The 22,393-nt window shown below is 43.9% G+C and overlaps 3 protein-coding genes across 9 annotated transcripts in view; 2 read left to right on the top strand and 1 right to left on the bottom strand.

Moving 5' to 3' along the window:
- The first annotated feature begins 2,182 nt into the window (after positions 1-2,182).
- On the top strand, positions 2,183-9,469 carry klhl36 (kelch-like family member 36). 4 transcript variants are annotated; one of them, XM_027285234.1, is made up of 9 exons: positions 2,183-2,447; positions 4,059-4,142; positions 4,842-5,036; positions 5,442-5,564; positions 5,676-5,897; positions 6,013-6,324; positions 6,560-6,787; positions 6,891-7,048; positions 7,697-9,469. In XM_027285234.1, the coding sequence occupies exons 2-9, from the start codon at positions 4,083-4,085 to the stop codon at positions 8,268-8,270; spliced, it is 1,872 nt and encodes a 623-aa protein (XP_027141035.1). In that variant the 5' UTR covers positions 2,183-2,447; positions 4,059-4,082; the 3' UTR covers positions 8,271-9,469. The 4 variants fall into 4 exon arrangements, with proteins under 4 accessions (XP_027141035.1, XP_027141034.1, XP_010751516.2 ...); XM_027285233.1 differs by having other exon boundaries at positions 2,183-2,437; XM_010753214.3 differs by having other exon boundaries at positions 2,183-2,437; positions 6,013-6,318.
- A 44-nt stretch (positions 9,470-9,513) lies between these two features.
- On the bottom strand, positions 9,514-14,728 carry zgc:56622 (aldose reductase). 3 transcript variants are annotated; one of them, XM_027285239.1, is made up of 11 exons: positions 14,579-14,728; positions 14,347-14,448; positions 12,986-13,162; positions 12,742-12,858; positions 11,909-11,986; positions 11,679-11,795; positions 11,479-11,591; positions 11,022-11,109; positions 10,871-10,954; positions 9,879-9,961; positions 9,514-9,797 (listed from the first exon to the last, which is right to left on the bottom strand). In XM_027285239.1, the coding sequence occupies exons 2-11, from the start codon at positions 14,434-14,436 to the stop codon at positions 9,764-9,766; spliced, it is 981 nt and encodes a 326-aa protein (XP_027141040.1). In that variant the 5' UTR covers positions 14,437-14,448; positions 14,579-14,728; the 3' UTR covers positions 9,514-9,763. The 3 variants fall into 3 exon arrangements, with proteins under 3 accessions (XP_027141040.1, XP_027141039.1, XP_027141041.1); XM_027285238.1 differs by lacking the exon at positions 14,579-14,728 and having other exon boundaries at positions 14,347-14,572; XM_027285240.1 differs by lacking the exons at positions 14,347-14,448; positions 14,579-14,728 and adding an exon at positions 13,241-13,555.
- A 3,548-nt stretch (positions 14,729-18,276) lies between these two features.
- Positions 18,277-22,393, top strand: part of necab2 (N-terminal EF-hand calcium binding protein 2) — a 118,547-nt gene continuing 114,430 nt past the window's right edge. For both annotated transcript variants that reach the window (XM_027285236.1, XM_027285237.1), the window contains exon 1: positions 18,277-18,660. In XM_027285236.1, the coding sequence (XP_027141037.1) occupies positions 18,334-18,660 (327 nt within the window). In that variant the 5' untranslated portion in view covers positions 18,277-18,333. The remainder of the gene's footprint in view (positions 18,661-22,393) is intronic.

Consider the following 22,393-nt stretch of genomic DNA (forward strand, 5'->3'; position numbering starts at 1 on the left):
AGAAGTCATCAGTGGTGTGCAGGCTCCACTTCGTTTTTCATATGCACAGAGTACTTTCAGGTTCCTTTTAAAACTATGTTTGTGTCTTAATTTGACAGTTTATTAACTTTGTGAGCCATTTATTACTTTATATTTAAGATACTGTACACGTGAGTGTGTAGCAGAAAGTAGCATGTCCAATCACCAGGAAATTAGCATCAAACACGGATGTTTTATTTTAGCAGTGTGAGATATGATCTTCATTTTACAACTGTTTACACTGAAGGCTCTTCAATTTTATCAGATTTATTTATTATAAAGAAAAATCAGAAACTGAGACTTATTAAACATATTGTGACTCTTTTGCAGAGTTCTTGATTATTCTCTCTTAATGACACAAAAAAAGAGGAACCTTTAGTTTTACTTCTGCAAAAATGTGCACAATGTGTCAGATTGCAAAGATATTAAAATCCACCAACTTTGTTTGAGTCATGTCATTTTAATTCATAAGATTTGTCTCTGAGGAGGGCACACGCAGCATTGTGCAACATAAAGTATTGTAATATGCCGTTTATTGCAACATACTTAACAATGTGGGTTCAACACAGAACTAGTCTGAGCAGGTCTGAGCTCTGTTGCTGTGGCCTGTCTGTTACTGCATCACCCTGCCACCTGCTGGTCCACCAACAGCCCAACACACGCACGCCTGTTCAAATATTTTAACGGGCTATTAAAGTTTTTATTTTTTAAGATAAGCTCATCAAATCTGGAAAATCAAAACTGAATAATAATTTCTATCTCCATATTTTTATATTTATGTGTTTCAGTGATAGTTACAAATATGCTTCCATGTTTTCAGTCTGTAGTTTAAGGTCATTCACACACAGTTTTTCCAGGAGAGCCTGGTATTCAATGGAGGTCAGGATATTTAAATATTTATCTATAACACCTTTCAGATAAAGCAGTTTTACTACACACATTCACACAAACACCGATGGCAGAGGCTGCATCAAGAGCAATTTCAAGTTCGGTATCTTTTTTGAGGACACTTCGACCGGACTGGTGGAACTGGGAATTGACCTGTAATTTTTATAATATATTAATTATGGCCTGCTGTCAGATACTGTAAGGCTGCTGTTATATATCTGTAGATGTGACACACATATATGACTTTCTGAAGAGACAGAGTGATACATTTTAGACTTAAATGTTAACAGACTTTGCTTTTCTCATAATAAGTCATGTTTAAAATGAACATGAGGTCCAGATTTGTATCACCTCCATTCAAGTTTAATGTGTTCCATACAATTTATTCTGTTATCTGACTCCAGATGTGAGAGAAAGGAAGAACTGGTTTTCAGATTTGGTTACATTGGCATTTAAAAAAAAACTTTTATTGGAGATTTTTTCATTTTTTAAATGTTAGCATCTTCACATTGTCAAATCTGGCCCTCTTTAAAAAAGGTTTGGACACCGCTGTCTTACTGTCTGCAGATGTTATTGTTGTCTTATATCTATACACAAACAGACAGACAGATAGATATATAGATATATCTGTGTTTAGACACTGAGAGCACCATAAAACCAAAGTTCTTTGTGTTTGTACACATACCTGATTAATAAAAGGTATTATTATTATTATTGTTCTTCTTCTTCTTCTTCTTCTTCTTCTTCTTATTCTCCTCTTTCTTTCTATTCTTCTTATAGTAGTAGTATTTAGCTCCATTCAATAACTGAACTGAAACATTTAGTAACATTACTGCTCTTGAACGGACCCGCATAGCGCTGCTTGTGATTGGTCAATCAAAACACATCTTCGATTTCAAAATAAAATGACAGAACAGTAAAGAACAGAGGGGCGATGACATTAGTATTATTATTATATTATTATTATCATTATTATTATAGTTAAAATGACATAAAGAGTTCGACTTTGAATGACTGCTGGCTCCTGACTTTTTTTTTAATTCACCAAAAAGTTAAAAGAAGTTAAGATGAGCTGGTTTGTGACGATTCCTCAACTTAAAACCTCTAAAACTCCTAAAAAGTTGTTTTCAGGCCACATGAAAGAAACATACGAAGTTATTCCAAACGTCGGGTTTATGGGGTTGTAAAATTTGACGACATTCATTTTATATTTTTCCTCATTTTTAAACGCCATGAATGTTTTAGCTACCTGGCGTTTTATTTTGAAAATCCAAACCGGAGGTGTGTGTGTTATTCCACGCTCGCTGACCGGACGTCGTGCCGCTCTCGTGTGTTGCTTCAAACACGGTTTACCGGGACGTGTCTCCGCGAGGAAGCTCCGCGTGCGGACAGAGACATGTCTCACGAGGCGGGAAACTCTGTGTCGTCGTTGAAAAGCCGCCATGTTGACGGGTCCGTCTGCTAAGCTGCGGTAACGAGAGATGCTACCGGAGAGGAACCGGATGCCTTCCGCTCCACCGTGCGTCCAGATGTGAGTAACAATGTAGAGAGCGACTGTGTGTGTGTGTGTGTTCCTGCTTTTCTACATAATGAGTACCTTCGTGTTTTCACCGCACAAATGAGGACTGTCCGTCTGTGGGTTCAGTGACACCTAGCGGCGAAGTTTCGCATTGCAACCAAACAAATTCTCATTTCTTCTGTGCATGTATAAAACTCACTGGATTCTAGAGCTGCACGGTACCCCCGCTGCCAAATCGTAACAGTTCCTACTATACAGTGGTCCCTCGTTTATCGCGGGGGATACGTTCTAAAAATAATCCGCAATAAACGAAATCCGCGAAGTAAGTTTTATACATGCTTTAAGGCCGTAAAACCCCTAACCACACACTTTTATGCACCTTTTTACACGCATTTTGTACAGTACTCCCTTAATCAGGACGCAGAACACATGTGCGGTTCTTCCTTAGCCAATCAGGACGCAGAACACAATGCGCGTTCAAACTGTACAGTACGCTGTAAAAAAAAAAAACATGCAAAATTACACTAAAAAAATCCGCGAAACAGCGAGTCCGCGAAAAGTGAACCGCGTTATAGCGAGGGATGACTGTACTAGAAATTCTACACGACGGTCCTACCGTGGATTACTATACTACTATGGATTACTATCCTACCGTGGATTACTAAACTACCGGTGCCAGTTTCCGCCTCTGCTCTCCTCCCGGCTTCTCATTGCATGATACTCCCTGTAAACAAACCAACATGGCAACTACTGCAACCGACCTCCACAGCTGCTGAATGATTGGCTGTTTGCCTGTCACTGGTGACATCTGGGGATATGATAGGCTGTTTGCACACGCTGGCTCCACCCGTCTGTTAGCTGATTGGCTGTTAGTGTGTTTCTGCCGGCAAGAACGAACTCCGCGAAAACAGCTCAGCTTCCATAGAAACTCGCTTCAGAACAAACAACAAGCTAAAGTTCTGTCTGGCCCAGACGTGCACGGCTTACAGTCACAAACACAAGACAACACACTCACCATGGCAGAAGCACCGGGCCCAAGCGCCGTGTCTGTCGCGGCGTTGTCTGTGACAACAATAATTTTGCTCAAAAAACCAAACTGGTTGTTTCAAACTTATTTCAGTCTAATTCTTACTTCACCAGTTTTATGTGCATGCACCAAACAACATTATAAGTAATTAATAAGTATTTATAACGTACAAATACATTGCAGTTCATTAAAATATCAATAAAATAATAATAAAAAAGGCTGCAGTATCGTGATAATACCTGGAACCGTGATACTACACTCTTTTTGATATCGTGACAACTCTACTGTGTTCCATCACATACAGGAGTTTACTGCCGTGACTTATCGTGCAAGCGAAAAAGATGTTTATTTTGAGAGAAACTTGCCCCAAAATATGAAACATTTGATTTTATATTTTACTCAAGTTACTTATTGTTGTATAATACAATATTAGATTGAAGGCTGAGCTGTAACTTATTACTGGCACCTGACCGCCTCACTGTAACTTTACCTGTCCTGCTTCTCATTTGTGTTTGGGATTAATTTACTGTTAGGAGTGAGATACTTTTAGTGACTAATGTAATACTAATTTGTGTCTGTCTCTATGCATATGTTTGCCCCCTTTAGGTGATACCTATCTGAGGGGACGTAATGGACAATGGCAAACTGAGCCGTGTGTGTCGGCCTCAGCGGATCAGTGAATCGTCCAAGGTCAGTGTGTGTGATCAGATCACAGAGCATACAGTCAGACTCGCATATAAATTACAATCAAGAAGGGAACAGTATTCACTTACATTGGCTGAGGCAGGACAGTGTTTCATTTCAAGAGTCACAGTAAACATGACTACAGAACTACAAGGGATAGTGCAAGGCTTCATTATCAACACCAACTAATCCTCATATACAAAAATGATAAATTTTTTATAATCTGAGCACAGCAGGCAGAGTGACACAGTAATTTTTAGTATCATTTTGCATCTTTATAATTCAATAAAAAAAATACAAGGTTTTTTCTTTTGGCCTGTGGCTCAATACTGAGTTTTTGTTTTGCCCCTCCAAAGGAAAAAAAAGTGAAATTACTTGTTTCACTACTAAAATTTGATTTATAACATTTATTACGTGTAAAAGAGCCACGTGATTAAATAATTTAAGCACCGTTCAAGATAGCGGAGAGCTAAACCAGAAGCTGCAACATGATGTCAGTACATAGCCGAGCTGTTTTACTTACTTCACATTAATTTATCTACGTTTGTTAGCCCAAAATATCGTCATCTATTTAGCTCTGGATGTAGCAGAGATCTCTGGAGGCTCACGTGTTTCAGTGTCAATGAATCAAACTGAATCTAGGGGAATTTTTGAAGCGCCCTTGAACAAACCTGTTGTCAGTGTGTTGTTGCGTTGTGTTGGCAGGTTTTCCGCTGTGTGGATCAGGCTGTGGCGGTGTTGCAGGGCTTCAACGAGCAGCGGCAGCACAGCCAGTTCTGTGATGTGGTGCTGGTAGCCGATGACCAGCGGGTCCCTGCTCACCGAGCCCTGCTGGCTGTCTCCAGTCCGTACTTCCATGCTATGTTCACGCTGGGCATGAGGGAGGAACGCCAGGAGGAGGTACATAAGCTGAAACTATTCTACACTGGGAAAACCAGGGAATTGTAGAAAGACTTTGTGTGTTTGTGTTTTCCTCATTGCTGTCTTAATTTGTAGATTGTTAATAGTAATGTCATGTATGTCGTTTACAGCCGGAGGACATCAGAGGGAAAACCAGAAAACATTTCCTCCATAAAATATGATCCAGTTTCACCAGAATCAGTGAAATAGTTGCTGCTGTGTGACTTAGTGCCGTAAAGCGTTACGTACTTCTCCCGACCCGGAGCCCAAAGTTACATAGTGTGAGAACAGACGTACGAGTGACAGAAGTCAGTGTAGCATCAACAGGATTTAACAGTCGTTAGTTTAGTAGAGGAAAGTTACACAGTGCGGCTTTAACCTCCGCCGTCATCTTCCTGTCTGTAGGTGGAGCTGGTTGGGATGTCCTACATCGGTCTGAACGCTGTAGTGGACTTCCTGTACAGTGGAGAGCTGCCATTGGATGGAGGTAACATTGACTATGTGCTGGAAGCTGCCCACCTCCTGCAGGTAAGAAACCATGCACTTTCTGTTTAACACGTTCAAATCTTTGGATGTTTGAAATAGTTTGTAATGAATCACAGCTTTTATTTGCAAAAGTGTAAATGTGTTCTCGTTCAGGTGTGGTGTGTGGTGGATTTCTGCTGTCAGTACCTGGAGAGGGAGGTGAGTGAGGACAACTACCTGTACCTGCAGGAGCTGGCTCTGCTCTACAGTCTGGAGCGTCTTGACGCATTCATTGACCACTTCATCCTCGCACGCTTCGCCACGCTGTCTTTCACGCCTGATTTCCTTCGTGACATTCCTTTACACAAACTCACCTCCTACCTCTCCAGTGGCCAGGTAAATACTCCAAGGAGTTTCCATGTTGAGATCGAAGGAGTTGAAGAATTAATCTCATCCACATCGTCATAAGAAGATGCCAGCATTCACCTCTAGCTCCTCTCTTCATCATCAGGTTCAGCACGACAGTGAGCAGGCGCTTCTTCAGGCCACCCTGCAGTGGCTCAGCCAGAGTCCTGAGCGGACCGCCCACGCGAGGCAGCTCCTCTCCCACATCCGCTTCCCTCTGATGCCGATGGGGGACCTAGTGGGCCGGGTGCTCCCAGGCGTGCGGGCCCTGCTGCCGGAGGAAGCCGGCTGCGAGGCTCTGGTGGAGGAAGCTCTGGGGTACCACGCCAGGCCCAGCGCTCAGCCGCTCCTGCAAACAGGACGCACCACGCTGAGGGAAGGAGTGGAGCGGCTGCTGCTGATTGGAGGAGAGGTACAGGTGTGAATGTGTTTACTCTAAGTTTACTTTCACTGTAACTTTACTGCTTATAGTTGATTGTTAAATGAAACAGTTTGATGTCACTGCCTTGACATTTTGGGGAAATGATATAGCAACATGAGCAAGTCGACCTTTAGACTTGAGACTTGACTGAGGAGATACTTGATTTGATCTTTAATGTAATAACAAGCTGCTAAAATTGTTTTTAATTGTTATAATTTCTTTTCTTATGGAGGTGTCGGATCGTGGAGAGGAGCTGAGCGCCAACGTTTGCCGGCTGGATGGTGAAACAGGAAGCTGGGAGGTGGAAACGGAGCTGCCGGCCCAGCGGAGCCACCACTGCCTGGCGGTGCTGGGGGGCTTCATCTTCACTGCCGGTGGTAGTTCGTCCAGGGACAACGGTGGAGACGCCGCCTGCAACCTGCTGTACAGATACGACCCCCGCCACAACCAGTGGACCAGGGTACTGTACCATTCTCTGTTACTTGTTCAGTGTACAAATTAAGTGAACACACAAACAAAGCTGCCAGAAAATGTAACTTCTGAACCTTGTGATGTTTTTCCAGGGTGCTCCAATGAACCAGCGGCGAGTGGATTTTTACTTGGGGGCAGTTGGAGAGTGCCTGATCGCTGTGGGTGGGAGGAACGACACTGGAGCTTTGTCCTCTGTGGAGGTTTATTGTCCCGCTGAGGACTGCTGGACCTACGTGGCAGGACTGCCCAGGTAGGAACACATTACTACTGGATCTGCTCTTTCATGGACATTTCTCTGATGTCATGAAATGAGAATGTATCCTGATGAACAACTTTGGTCAAAGTACCCATGAAACAGAAAGCAGAGAGCTGTTGGCTTCCTTATATTCACGTTCCCTGTAGCCAACAGTGAGTGTGCATTGCGTTAGTGTGAGCTAATTATGCTCTAATGTGTTGACATGTTGGCCAGAACAACTTTAGAAGACTGTATAATGTTCTGCCCAAAGTGGCCAACAATAAATGAATAAATAAATATTAATGCCGTGCTGACAAGATACCTCAAAAAGTCGAACTGAAGGACTCTTGTTAGCCTTGTCAAAGTCGAAGTGAAACCAGCTGAGGCTTTAAACTACCTGAAGCTGCAGCCTGTAGAACAAAGTTTGGTCAAATTTGATAAGAAGTGTCCTAAAATTCACTTGTATACACAAGGTTGACAAGAAGTTACTTACAAATCATAAACCTATAGAAGAAAGTCATGAAGTCATGCGAGTATGGCAGCTGTTGGAATGAAGGACCTGTAGTAGCGCTCCTGCTTACATAGTGGGAGTAGCAGTAGCAGCCTCACAGTCTTGTCAGCTGTTGTTTTTAACAGTCGTTTGGCTTCTTGAATCTTTTCTAGGTTTACTTACGGCCATGCTGGGACCGTCCACCGTGGCATAGTCTACATCTCGGGCGGTCACGACTATCAGATCGGTCCGTATCGCCGGGAAGTCCTGAGTTACGATCCTTCACGGGACAGCGATGTGTGGGTAGAATGCCAGCCCATGTCTCTGGCCCGGGGCTGGCACTGCATGGCCTCCCTCAATCACCTCATCTACGCCATCGGGGGCAGCGATGACCACGAAGACACCACGGAGCGCTTCGACATCCTGCAGGTGGAGTCCTACGACCCGCACACTGGCCAGTGGACGCGGGTGGCGCCACTGCTGCTGCCCAACAGCGAGGCGGGGCTTGCCGTTTGGGCAGGGAGGATCTATGTGCTGGGGGGCTACAGCTGGGAGAATATGGTGTTCTCCAGAGCCACTCAGGTGTTCAACCCAGACAAGGGCTCATGGTCCAGAGGGCCAGACCTGCCGAAACGCATTGCGGGGGCATCGGCTTGTGTGTGTACTGTGAAGTCAACTCCATCATCACCCTCGTCTGAGAGGAAGAAGATGGGACAAGGGGAGAAAGGAATATCACATCCTACGTAACAACAAGCGATGAAGGATTTTCTGTTTGACCAGAACTACCAACATAGACCGAGTTGACGCAAAGAATCATTTTCTCGGGAGCCCAGAAGGACTGCAGCGTCACACCGATCGTGTTAAACACTGCATCAACCAGCGCTTGTTGACAAAAACTACATCATAAGATGGACCGCATTCACAGTTTGATTCATTTTTGTGTTCTTGGTACAGTAGAAACAAAAATGTGCCACAAAAGGAGGATTAACAAAGTGTAAACCTGCAAAACGAGTGTCTACACCTGCACACAGGAAACTGGTACACCCACAAATGTATCAGTGGATTTGTTTGTACAGTTCTGATTGTTTGGAGCTGTTAAAAAAGAATGGACAAATCTTTTATTTAGAAATCTAAAACAAGGCTGTTAACAGTGGACCAACAAATATCTTTGTATTTATTTTTAAATATTATTTATTATTTCCTTTCCTGTTATGATATCAGAGCCACAGATTGAGATGTTTCAAATGCCACGGGTCCTCGCAGTTACGTAGTTGACCACTAAACTACACCCCTGAACAATGATTGGCCAATCATAGCTTAATAGTAAACGTGACCTGGCGCCAACTTGCTCTATGGTGTTAATACAAGAACAAGGATTTATTTGGTTTATCTGGTGAAGATGCTGGCTTTGTCTGTAGCTTACTGAGTGAATTTCAACTGGTAAATCTCCCACTCTTATAATAAACGGCTTGTATGCTATGTGATCATCAGTTGTAGAAGTTTGACCAGTGCAAAAAACACACATTTGTCCTGCAAGAACTGTAGTTGAATCACATGCCGTGAAAGTTAGCCATCCAGAAATGTCCCCATAAAACACAACATCTGAAACCGTAAAGTTTGTAAATCACCTTGGTAGTGTGGTTGAACCCGGTCCAGTCTGGCTGCTGAGCCCGGTTCTGTTGCTTGTTGTTCAGTTAGCAGCAGTTAATTAGAGGTTAACTACTTCAGCAAATGGGTTAGGCCCCCTGAGTGCAACTTTTTATGGTTTATCAGGAAATGACAAACACTAGAATACTGAAAACATGACTTTGTGTCAGTGTTGGTCAAGATACTGGAGGACAGATGTGACAAAGATATGACAACATATTCAGAGTGTGTGTAATGCAAGTGTAATGTGCTCAGTATTGGATAACACAATAAAATGTCTCATTCATCATTCAATCATTTGTTGGACTGTCTTAGTATTAATTTGTGAAATAGAAAAACAATCTGGTGTTCGAACACAAACAGTATTTTATTGGAAACAGGTAAAAGTTTTCAGCACACGGAACATTGAAAAAGCTTATCAGTGTCACAATATTGGTTTGTCACGTTAATTTCATTCATACTGAATCTTCATAGTCTTCATATGTTTGTCTTCACATTATTTGGTAAACTGATGAATTACAATGTGATGCTGTAGGTAGAGAGTAAACATGTAACTGGTTGTTTGCCGTCTTCTCTCTGCTCTCCTGGCAGCTTCATACAAACGGATAGTACGGATGAGACTTGATTCTGGCAGAGAAAACAGAAAACAATCATGAAATTAGTTCCACCTTGCAAACAACTTGCTACAACGACTGTTTGTTGACTTACTCGTCAAGCGTGCAGGCCTTCCACCCTCGGTCCAGTCCTCTCAGTGCTCTCATGTCTTCTTCAGTCAGACTGAAGTCAAAGATCTGCACAGAACACCAGCATTGAAACAAACTGAAAAAAATGTAGTCCTAGAAGTCCTTATTAATATTTATATACACTGCTGTGCCATAACATTCAGACCACTGACAGGTGAGGTGAATAAAACAGATTAACTCGTTATTGTGTCTCCTGTCAGGCAAAGTGAACATTTTGTCCTCAAAAATGGACTGGAAGCAGAAAAATGGACATTGTGGATTTGAGAGACAAGATGATCTGATAGAAAGCTGTCAGTCCATCACAGTTTGTAGCTGCAGACCAGCAGTCAGAGTGTCCATGCTGACCCCTGTCCACTGCAGAAAGACCCAATATGAGCATCAGAACTGGACCAAAGGTGGCCCGGTCTGATGGATCAGACATGTACACATGGCATCAGGATGCATTATGGGAAGAAAGCAAGCTGGCAGAGGCAGTGTGATGCTTTCGTTGATGTTCTGCCATTCATGTGAATGTTACCACTAACCTAAGCATTGGTACAACTCATGTCCACCCTTTGATGAAACGGTACTCCCTGATGGCAGTCACCTCTTTCAGCAGGATGATGGACCCGGCCACAAAGCTCACATGGTTCAGGAATGTTTTGAGGAACACAGTGACCAGTTCAAGGTGTTGACTCGGCCTCCAAATTCCCCAGATCTTAATCCAATCAAACATCTGTGGGATGTGCTGCACAAACAATTCCAATCCATGAATGTCCCAACTTGCAGCTTCCAGGACTTTAAGGATCTGCTGCTAACGTCTTGGTGCCAGATACCACAGCACACCTTCAAAGGTCTAGAGGAGTCCATTGAGACAACACTACCCTGCTGAAATTAGCGCACCACACCAGGAAGCACACTGGTATCTGAGTGGAGACACAGTTTACGAGACAGAAGTCGAGTGAGGAGACGGTTTACCTTTGTGTTTTCAAGGATGTGATGAGGCTTGTCACTCTTAGGGATGACTACAATACCCTGCTGCACATGGTACCTGAGCAGTACCTGGAAGAACATCACTGTTAGTAACAAGAAGTACACACACATACTCATTTACAGCACTCACACTAACCTGTGCAGGGCTGTGTCTGTGCTTCTTGGCTATATCTGCTACAACCGGATCCTCCAGGAGCTTGCATGGATCAGTGTCTCCTTTGAACCTAAGACAGGTAAGATAAAAATCAAGCGCTCAATTTTTAATTCAGTACACAGTACTCTATATTTCGCTCATCCCACTTCATCAAAGAACCTGTTTGTGGATCACATCAGGCTAACGAAGAGAATGAAACCCAAAGCATAACAATGAGGCTTGGGTTTGTGAGATCCACTGACCCCTAACCCCTAACCTTGCAAAGTCAGACTTCCTGAGTTAGATCTTCCACAGGACCCACGGTCCAACCCTAAGTCCAACAGTCCAGTGAATCTGTAGTCTGTAAACTTTTCCATGGACGTCAATATTTGATCCACAATAAAGAGCAGAATGTGGTCTGCGACAGACCAGATAAGACTGGTTTTTAGTGATGTCTTACATCTCCGGTGGTCTCGCAGGTGAGCCAAACGGGCTGTAGGCAGTCAGGACGATGTTCTTGGATTTACAGTACTCTATCATGTCTGTTTGCACCAGGTAGGGATGTAGCTCCACCTATGAACAATAATGGTAGTTAATCAGGACAACCCAGCTGAGGAGTTTCTTCTGTTTATAACTGTAACGTAACTAAATGTGCCGTACCTGATTGACAGCAGGAGGAACCCTGCACAGAGCAAGGAGTCTCTCCAGTTGCAGGATATTGAAGTTGGACACGCCGATGCTCTTCACCTTCCCTGAGGCTTGCAGGGCTTCCATCCCCTCCAAACACAACAACAGGTGGAAGAAATTTGTTTTAATTGACACTAGAAAATGTTGATTTAGTTTTTGAAATGGATATTAAGCAGCACTGAACAGACAGCACATGTTCTTACCCTCCAAACGTCGATATAGTCTATGTCAGAGGTCTGGATCTTTCCATCCTTCTTAGGAAAAAGCTCATCACCCATTTTCTATGAAGAAATGTAAAGTAAAAAAAAAAGAAACGAGCCAGAAATTACATTTAATTGATCTTACACCCAAATTTTAATATAACCTTTGTATAACACTACCAGTCTTTTAGCACCTTCTAGCTCATTGTTTTGGTTCTCTGGTCTGCACACAAACTCCCGATACAAACAAGTTTTTGATACTATTTTATATATTCAAGGAGCTAAAGTAGCTAACTGCTAAATAACTGCTGCTAGGTTAATCTGCTGGGAGCCAAACTGGGCAAGAACACAAGGCTGCTGTGTTCACTGTTAGACTGGATACTGCTGGTTCAGAGGTTCAGAGACGCTGATGCTGACTCATCGTGCTAGCTGCAGTGCATAGCAGGATGCTGTAAATGGCAATCAATATCTATAAGTCACTTCCTATTTGTTTTTCCAGGAAACGTGTGGAAATCAGGAAGTAGACAGACTCTGCTTCCTGTTTCATGGTGATTTTAAGATATTTTTCTATATATTTGTATAGAAAGTACGTTATATATGTTGGGTGGATAGAAATAAAACTCCAGTAGGATGACTATGTGGCTCTTTGTCAGCAATTGCTGGCTCCTATGTTAGCCTAGCCATAGCAATGTGAGGTGCCATTGGAGCGACTCTGCCCCCTGATGGTCAAAGAATCATGTAATACAGCTTTAAAACACTTATTATTACGTCAGTCACGACCTCTGGGATCAAGGCTGGATATGGACTATATAACTATTTTGGATGTTATGCTCAACCTTGAGGCCAACAGGGAAATGCACGAGGTAAAGATCCAGGTAGTCCAGCTGGAGATCTCTCAGGGATTTATTCAGGCACACGGGGATGTCCTCTGGGGCATGATGGGTACACCACAGCTATTTAAAAAAGGATAGAACAGGAAGGAAGAATAAAATATTATAAATTATATATAATACAGAATATATATATATTTGTAACCAGTGCAATTAACTGAATGTCACGTATATGACAAGGTTTTTATACCTTACTGACAATGAACATGTCCTCGCGCCGGATGATGCCCTGCTGCATCTTGGCGCGCAGAGCTTTACCGATATCGGCCTCATTGCTGTAGCTGTAGGCGGTGTCAATGTGGCGGTAGCCAGCTGCGATGGCGGCCTCTACCGCACCCTGGATCGAGGAGCGGGGAAGATGGCTGGACTGCAACGAGCACAACATTTTTTAAATTTAACTCTCTTTATCTCTTTGCATGTGCTTGATGAAAAAACTGAGACTCACATTAAGTATCTGTTTCAGAAACAAGTTGTGTTTCTCTTTCAATCTTTTTTTCTGCAACATTTTTAGCTGTATTGGACGATGGGGGATCTTTTGGACATGCGTGCCTCTGCTCAGGCATTGCGTGATTGACAGCTGGTTTAGCAACCTGCAGGTGCACCCACTGGTATATTTTCATATAGAAGGTGATTCTCGGGTTGCTTCCATCGTTTCTCTGTTCTTTTATTTCTCTTGAGTGTGATGGACAAGACTCTTTTACATGTTGTCTCTTACTGAACTTGGGAAGACAGTGTTTGGATCCTCTGCACCCTCAGACTGTTTTACAGAATGTTGAATTCATGACTTGTACTGCACTTTAGATAAATATATAAAGAGTACATCACGAATGGATGGATGAGTCCAAGGTACAACTGAACAAACCAAAGCACAAAACTAACCAAATGTGACATAAAACTCAACAGTTAATCACATTAAGTATAAAATAATAGCATAGGAACGGCATTCATATCATCCAGAGACACAAACACTCCAACACACCAATCAGAGAAGGTGTGCACAGTAGGTCTTTGTCTGTTTTTGGTGAAGAATCTTTGAATCTACGGCCTTATCAGCTAGTCCAGTAATAGATTATAGAAGTAGTCTGAGGGCCACAGTCGAGGTTTTCTTATCTCATTTCTTAAATCCATACACAGGAAGTTACATGCTGGAAGTTGCTGGAAGTTGCTGCAGTCTTGTCCCAGTGAAGTTGTGTCAGGTGAACCATAGGAGAGTCTCTGTGAAGTCACATTTTGGTTTGTAGGGAATAAACAAATAAGCTACAAGCTGATTTCTGAACTTTGGAACGAGCAAAGGTCTTCATGCTAAGCCAAGCTAATTGACTCACTAACTAACATAGTTAATATAGAAATAAGAGAGTGGGGTCAATCTCCTCATCTAACTTTCAGCAAGACGCAAAATAACCTATAAACCCAAAGTGTTAAACCATTTTTGCATGATAGAAATAATAAATGTATTTTAAAAGCTTTTTTCTGCAAAAGTATGCATGGAAACAAACTGAGGACGTCTTTAAAGTTCAAAAACGCAGATATATGAATGAGTGTTGAGGCTACCTTCCAAGTTCCCAGACCCAAAACTGGCATTCGTGAACCATCATTCAGCTCTATGGTCCTGGCCACCTGTGGCTCCTCCGTTGGGTCCATTTAACAAATGAACTGCGGCAGAATAAACAAAATGAGAAGCACTGTCAGCTTTCCTCTTCCTCTTTTTCACCTCGAAACTTCCTCTGCTGAGTCAACGTCCTTTTTTCTTTGCTGACTTCTCTTTCTCGTTTGTGTTCCTTACCTTTCCTCTCCTTCCCCTCTCACTGTTTTCTTTCTCTTTCCTCTGCCTGCCTCACCCCCGTAGTTAATTATTGGACAAACACGCCAAGTACTTCACCAGCATGAAGTACTTTGTGTATACACAGTAAGCAAGTGAGGAGGCGCGTGTTGCAAAGGTCACTCTTCTCATAGGGGTAAGAGTGCACACATGAACACACACTAAGGCAGGGTCACATTGAAATATGCTGCAATGTTTCCAGTTGAACGTTAGATGGCGATGTTGTATCACTGTACTGAGCAATTTCATTCAGCAGAAAGTAACTCCAGAGCTCATAGTACCTTATTACCAGTTCGAACACTGTACTCTCAGCATGCAGGGTTCCTCATGGTTCCTGTGGTTCCTGTGGTTTGTTGTGATTCCTCATGGTTCCTGTGGTTCCTGTGGTTTGTTGTGGTTCTTGATGATTCCTTGTGGTTCCTTTGGTTTGTTGTGGTTCCTGATGATTCCTCATGGTTCCTGTGGTTCCTGTGGTTTGTTGTGGTTCCTGATGATTCCTCATGGTTCCTGTGGTTTCTGGGGTTCGTTGTGGTTCCTGGTGATTCCTCATGGTTCCTGTGGTTCCTGTGGTTTGTTGTGGTTCCTGATGATTCCTCGTGGTTCCTTTGGTTTGTTGTGGTTCCTGATGATTCCTCGTGGTTCCTGTGGTTTGTTGTGGTTCCTGATGATTCCTCGTGGTTCCTTTGGTTCATTGTGGTTCCTGATGATTCCTCATGGTTCCTTTGGTTCATTGTGGTTCCTGATGATTCCTCATGGTTCCTTTGGTTCGTTGTGGTTCCTTTGGTTTGTTGTGGTTCCTGATGATTCTTTGTGGTTCCTCGTGGTCCCTCGTGGTTCCTTTAGTCTCCAAAAGTAGACTTGGAGTCAGAGCTTTCAGCTATCAAGCTCCTCTCCTGTAGAACCAGCTCACAGTTCTGATTCTGGAGGCAGACCTCCTCTGTACATTAAAGAGTTCCTCTTTGATAGATCTTATAGTTTGAGCTGCTCAGGTGAGTCCTGAACCATCCCTGAGTGATGCTGCTATAGGCCTATAGACGGCTGGGGAACTTCCTATGATGCACTGAGCTCTTTTCTCCATCTGTACACATTTATTACTATTAGTCACATTTCTGTTTTACTTTAAGTTGTAGTTGTAGCTGCTGTGCATCTTTGTCTCTCTAAATTCTAATCTCAGCTGATGTCCGTCCACTATTGTCCGGGTTCTGCTCGATGTTTCTGTCTCTTAAAGGAAGTTTTTCTTGCTCATGGTGGAACTGTTGGTCTGTAAATAACATTTTAAGAGTCTCTGAAAAAACATCTTGTTTTGTCTGATGAGGGTCGACATTTCACTGTATCTGAAGGTCCATGAAGGGAGTTGTGCATTAGTACTGAGATTATTTTCATATTAGTTTCAGAAGTAAATTAAAAATGTGTACTCTCAAACTTTGATGCTTTTATTTTGAAGAAAAAAAATACTATAGTAGTTTGCCTTAAAGGGCTCAAAATCATCGTGTGTCATTTGGTTTGTGGTAACATTATTATTGAAAATATGTTTGAGTATACAGACAAATTATGAACTGAAGTTTTCATTACATTTTTGTTTAAACGCTTAAAGAGAGATCTGTGTATACAAAATAAACCTCATACAGTTACAGAAAGAAAGAAAGAAAGAAAGAAAGAAAGAAAGAAAGAAAGAAGAGAATCTGTCTAAAATAAATGTGTTTTGTACCAAATGAACAAACACCTGAAGGGAAACACCGACCTCATGGTGGCACTACAGGGAAAGTCAAACGTCAAAAAGATGCTGCCAGATGGAAAAAAACATTTTATCCTCCTGAGAAGTTTCATGCATTTATGGATGAGCTTCAAGTCAATGAGCTTTACAGTCAACAGACTCCAATGACAGTATCCATATATGCACTCTTATATATTTATATAGAGAGTGTGACGCTTTTGGCAAAATAACGAGATAGATCGTGCTAACATCTATATAAACAGAAAACTATATAAAAAGTAGAAAGTAAATGTAGAAATGAAATTATAGAATAAAACTACAAACAGGGATAAAGGACTCTGTACATATCACCTCATGTTCTGACTGTAGACAGATGAATGAAAGTCACAGCATGTAATGACAGGAAGTCTGTTAATCACTAATGTGTCATTATAATATTATAAATATATTTAATACAGTGACTCAGAGAAAAGCAGCCCAGGCCTGTCACTGCACACTCATCCACACGGGGGCAGTCACGCCCAGCGAGTTACCCACGTCTACTGATGGAGACTCATATACTTCACTTCTGATCATTCTTACTCTTTAATGTTAAAGTTGTTTTCCTCTTTATGCAGATACAGAAGACATGTATGGGGAGATGCAACACTTCTTTCTTCAACCTTTTATTCAGAATCACCGGAACGTAAAGATTTCTGACTGTGATCATCACAAACATAATGTCAGTACAGAATGTTGCTGTATAACCAAACTTTTAGGTTTTGATACAGTCGATATTTAATGGTGCATTTAGAGACGAGGCCTCACCAGTCCAGATTAAAGACAGAGTGTACATATAGACTGCATGTTAAAGTGTCTCCACACAGAAAGTGAAAGGACAGTGCTGGAGGACACACTCATTACTGACGGTTCAACAGACGCTCTGATCTTCCCAAAGACACAAAGTAGAGTCACACAGGGTTGAAGGCCAGCGCCTCCTGCTGTGAGTTTTTAAGAGGAGGAAGAAAAATGTGGCATTAAAAGTCTTGAATTGTCTCACAGCCTTCAGGACGAGTCCAGAGGAAGTGATGTCACTTCATGAAGTCTTCTCTGACTTGGTTACAGAGCGTTATGATCACCTGCCGAATATTGTGTAGGTCGCCCTAACCCGTCGAGGCCTGGACTCCTCTAGACCTCTGAAGGTGTGCTGTGGATCCTTGAAGTCCTGGAGGTTGTGAGGTGGGACCTTTATGGATCGGACTTGTTTGTGCAGCACATCCCACAGATGCTCCATTGGATTAAGATCTGGGGAATTTGGAGGCCGAGTCAAAACCTTGAACTGGTCGCTGTGTTCCTCAAACATTCCTGAACCATGTGAGCTTTGTGGCCGGGTCCATCATCCTGCTGAAAGAGGCGTCAGCCATCAGGGAGTACCGTTTCATCAAAGGGTGGACATGAGTTGTACCAATGCTTAGGTTGGTGGTAACATTCACATGAATGGCAGAACATCAACGTTTCCCAGCAGAGCATCATCCAAAGCTTGCCTTCTTCCCATAATGCATCCTGATCCATCAGACCAGTCCACCTTCTTCTTCTTCCATCGCTCTGTGGTCCAGTTCTGGTGCTCACATTGGACAGGGGTCAGCATGGACTCTGACTGCTGGTCTGCAGCTACAAACTGTTCATCAATGACCCTCTTGCCTTCTTTGGACCACTGCAGACGGGCACACCCCCATAGGGCTGCAGTTCTGGAGATGTTCTGGCCCAGTTTGGTCTCTGAAATCCTGACACTTGCCATCAACTTTAAGGACAAAATGTTTAAGGACAGTGAGTCTGAGTGACTGTCAGCGGCTCAGAGCCTCGAACATCAGAATCTGATGATCATCTCTCGTTGTGGAGAGGTTGTGGGTTTGCAGGGTGGGGTGGTTTTGGGGTGGGTCTGTGATGTAACAGGGAGGTGGGGGTGGGGGTGGGGGCTGCTCTCTCTCCCCCATAGAGCGCAGCATGAGCGCTCCGCGGCAAAAGGATGTGTGAGCAGGCAGCGCGCTACTGTAGGGACGGAGTCCACAAACTGCTCAACAAAGAACAAGCCAAACTTCGAGCCCAGGAAAGCCGCGAGCAGCCGAAACCCGTAGCCGGTCAGGACAGCGAGTCCGCGACGGCAGCGCAGTCCGGAAACAGCGGCGCCCAGCCCGGTGGAATCGACGGGCTCGTCCGCTGGATCGTCACCAAAATGAGCGACAACAAGAACATCTCCAGCCGGGAGTACGCCTCCAGCAAGGAGGAGGTGGCCGTGGCTCAGGAGCAGTTCTTCGCCCCGGAACCGCGGAGAGGCATCTCCGTTATTTTGGATGTGAGTATCTGGAGAGAGGCACCGGGCAGTGCGGTCAGCCTCACGGGTTCAGGGGGGGAGGGTTATGCGGGATGAAGACATCCAGAGAGCAGCGCGTACGGACCGGTGCAGTGCGCACTTACGCACAGACACGGTCTTCCAGTTTGGGGCTTAAACACACTTTAAGATGTCCGGGATCAAACCTGTGACACTGCGCTCACCGTGCAGCTCAGTCTTTATGTCTCAGTTAGGATCCTTAAGACACTTTGATTCTGCATGAGCGGCTCGGTCCATTTTAGGTCATCATCGATACTATCGGGTTATTTCTCATCACCGCCCCACTAAAGCGTCCCTCTGGAGAGCATGCTGCTCTAAGGCTTTGATGGAGGAGGTGGGGGTAGAAAACAAAAGTAGTTCAGCTCCTGCAGACCCCCTGACCACGACCCAAATAGACTGATAAAGAAAGGGGGTCCATGGAAAACTAATTAGGATCAAGACCGGAGGGCTGATATATCCCAGTACCCTAGTAAACTAATTCTGTGAGTGTGTAGAGGGGTTGGTGTTTGGTGGTTGGTGGTCGATGGGGGTGTAGCAGCAGACTGTCCACTCAGGCAGATGAAGCTCTGCAGAGGTGTCAGTCAGGACCTGGACCTGGTTCCTGTCAGCTGAGGGCAGGTTTGGTTCTGGAGCTGTCGACATGTTCGGATGTTTTCCGCTACACTCACAATGATTGGCTGCAACCGGCTCCAGAAGTCTTCTTATCGCTCTGTTTTGGTCTCCACCCACTGCTGAGAGAAATATCTGAAGTTCTTAAGCTGCTGAATGCTAAGCTACGCTCACCAGCTAGTTGCTAGTTTTGTTTGAAGCAGCAACCTGCAGTTCCTCAAACGTCCACCTGAGGCTGGCTCCAGAAGTGAGTCAGTCTCCATAAGTCCCCATGTCCAAATGTCCAACTTCACAGCAGAAATAAACATGTTTACAGCCTGGTACAAAAAACAGTTTTGGTCTCTGTAGCTAATTTCCCCGTTCATGACAACTGTACTGAGGGTGAATTTATATACAACTCACCTGTTCACATTATATTAAGGCTTAAAGCTATGCAGGATTAAGAGCGTGGACGCTTTGATTGACAGGTGGGCGTGGTCACAGATGAGCCACACCTTTGCTGTTGCAGGATCGCCAACGTGGCGCCGCTTTTCAGGTGACATCACTCATGCTGTCCATTCTTTGTGCTGTCATTGGTCAATACACATTGCAAGCCACGCCCTCTGACATCAGCAGTGACATTTTCTCTCCATCACCTTGAACTTTGTTTTTGTTTTTTTACCATTTACCGATTATTGACCCTCAGAATTATCAGGACCGTGAACAAGTCCACAGGGATTTGATTGATTGCTGTGTGTGTGTGTGTGTGTGTGTGTGTGTGTGTGTGTGTGTGTGTGTGTGTGTGTGTGTGTGTGTGTCCTCCTCATTAGACCCTCTCTGCTCGCTTGTTTCTCGTCCTTTGCTGCTCTTCTCCTTCATCTTAACTCTGATGCATCTCTCTTCAAACTCCTTTCATCCTTTGTACTCTCCTCCTCCTCCTCCCTCCTCCCTTCTCCTCTCTCCTCCTTTGCTCCATATTCCTCTCGTCTTCTCCCCCCTCCCCTCCTCTCGTCCTCCCCTCAGCCGGGCCGAGAAAACATCCATTCTTAATAAGGTTATGAGATGGATGCAGCATTCCCCCGGCCTGTGTCTCTGTCTTCTCTTTCTATTTTGTTCAGTCGCTTCCTCTCCTTTCCTGTCTCTCATTTTATTCTCACTCTGTATTTCTGTTACAACTCTACACACACACACACACACACACACACACACACACACACACCGCCTCCTCACCAACACTTTCCCTCATCTCTGAGCTTGTCTGTCTCCAGCAGCTCCAGAGTTTGTTGCACCTCGGGGTGCAGAACAATGCAGAGCAGCCTGTCGTTTGGAACGTCGTGCATCTCAGCAGCGAACGATTTTCCCTTTGGCCTCTTCAGATGGCCGCAGTCAGCGCCTGAATGCACCGACTCATACTGTGCATGATCTTTATACAGTTTATATATAGTTTTAGTTTATACAGTACACTGGAAGAAAACCTGGTTCTTGATAAGAGCTGTGTCTTTGTCTTCAGAAAAGAGTTCTTTAAGTCCCCTTTTCTGTTCCTTTTAAATCTCCTTTGGAAAACTGATCACTGGTTCTTTGAGTTGACCCTTTGGAGCAGCTGGTTCTTTGAAGAACCACTAGATAAAAGGTTCCCCTATCATCACCAACTTGAACCTTTATTTTTAAGTGTGTACACGTGCATTAAAAAGAATTAGATTGCAGGGTTGTTCAAACTTCCATCCTGGTGACAATCTGCAGACTGTTTGGTGGATTCATAATATTTAAATGTTTCTCAAGGTGCAAACACGAACCAGAGCTGAGTCGGGTTGAAACAGTTCGTTGAGTTCACAAAGGCTGATGTGCAGTGCAGGTGGAGGTCCAGGATGGTGCAGGGCTGTCGGGGTTTTCCTGGAGCGTGAGGAGATCACAGTTAAGACAAGAATAACACTTTCTGAATGAACCCGCTGTAGCATACTCAGCACATCGGGGACTGAGCGATCTGATGGAGGTTCAGAAACCTTTGGGGGACGTCATGGATACTGGCTCCATGTTTTATCCAGACCAATGACAGCATGGACAGCGTATGTGTGACGTCACCCACAGCTTTGCAGCGCTGGCTGTCCGGCCTCAGCTAAAAGACGTGGAACGTTGGCGACCTAAGACATCGCCAAACGATAACTATGAACCTTAATATAATAAGGGTTAGGTTTTCCTTTGACATTTGCTTGAAGAGCTGATAATGTCAAGTCTTAAGTTCTGCTCCAGTTCTGCTCTTGAGCGTGAAGGAAAGGAATCTGAATCATCTCGTCTGTTTAATGGGGCAAAGTTACGAGAGATGCCGTCGCCAAAAAATGTTCTTGGTGCCGCTCACTCATCGCCTGTAGGTTGGAATGACGTCTATTAAAGTTGTCAGTTTTGTCCTTCGCAACAAGAGTTACTGCTCCAACAGTCCAACGCTGACAGATGATCTCAGAAGAAAACAAGTCTCCTCCCTCTCTCCCTCCTTCTCTCTTCATCTCTGTCTGTCGGCTTCATCGCTTGCATCCCCCTCACCGCGTCTTCCACCTCTTCTCATTGTCGTCGTGCAGTTTTCTGGCAGTTGCTGTCAGTTGGAACAGTTTATATCACACCCGGAAACACTGATGAAAGTAGCAGACCTGCTTCTTTCTGTTCCACAGGGAGAGAGGCTTTCACTGAAGCTTAAATTAGCTCCCAGAATCGTGTGAATGTGGCGCACACACACACAGCACTGACTTCTTCTCTGTGTGTACATAGTGTTTGTGGGTTTTCATCCTTTGTCACGTTAATAAACTTTTCAGTCCCGTGGCTCCTGACAAGTCTTATCACACACCGCTGCACCTTATCTGGTTGAAGCACACTTCATGTTGGTGTGTGTGTGTTCAGTGCCCGTGTGGACTGCATTGGTTAACACATCGGATGGAATTGGTCATTCTGTCCCCACTTCTGAAACATAACATTAGGTGTGTTTAACCGTCTGTCACTGCAGCTCAAATGTGACTTCATGTAAATGTTCTTCGCCCAGAGCTGCTCGAGATTTGCAAAGCTCGTTAAAATATAAAGACATGCATCACCTTCAAAAACGAGCTGTTAAACTGCAGCTGAGTCA

This window comes from Larimichthys crocea, chromosome XII, assembly GCF_000972845.2.
Source record: "Larimichthys crocea isolate SSNF chromosome XII, L_crocea_2.0, whole genome shotgun sequence".
Classification (NCBI taxonomy): Eukaryota; Metazoa; Chordata; class Actinopteri; family Sciaenidae; genus Larimichthys; species Larimichthys crocea.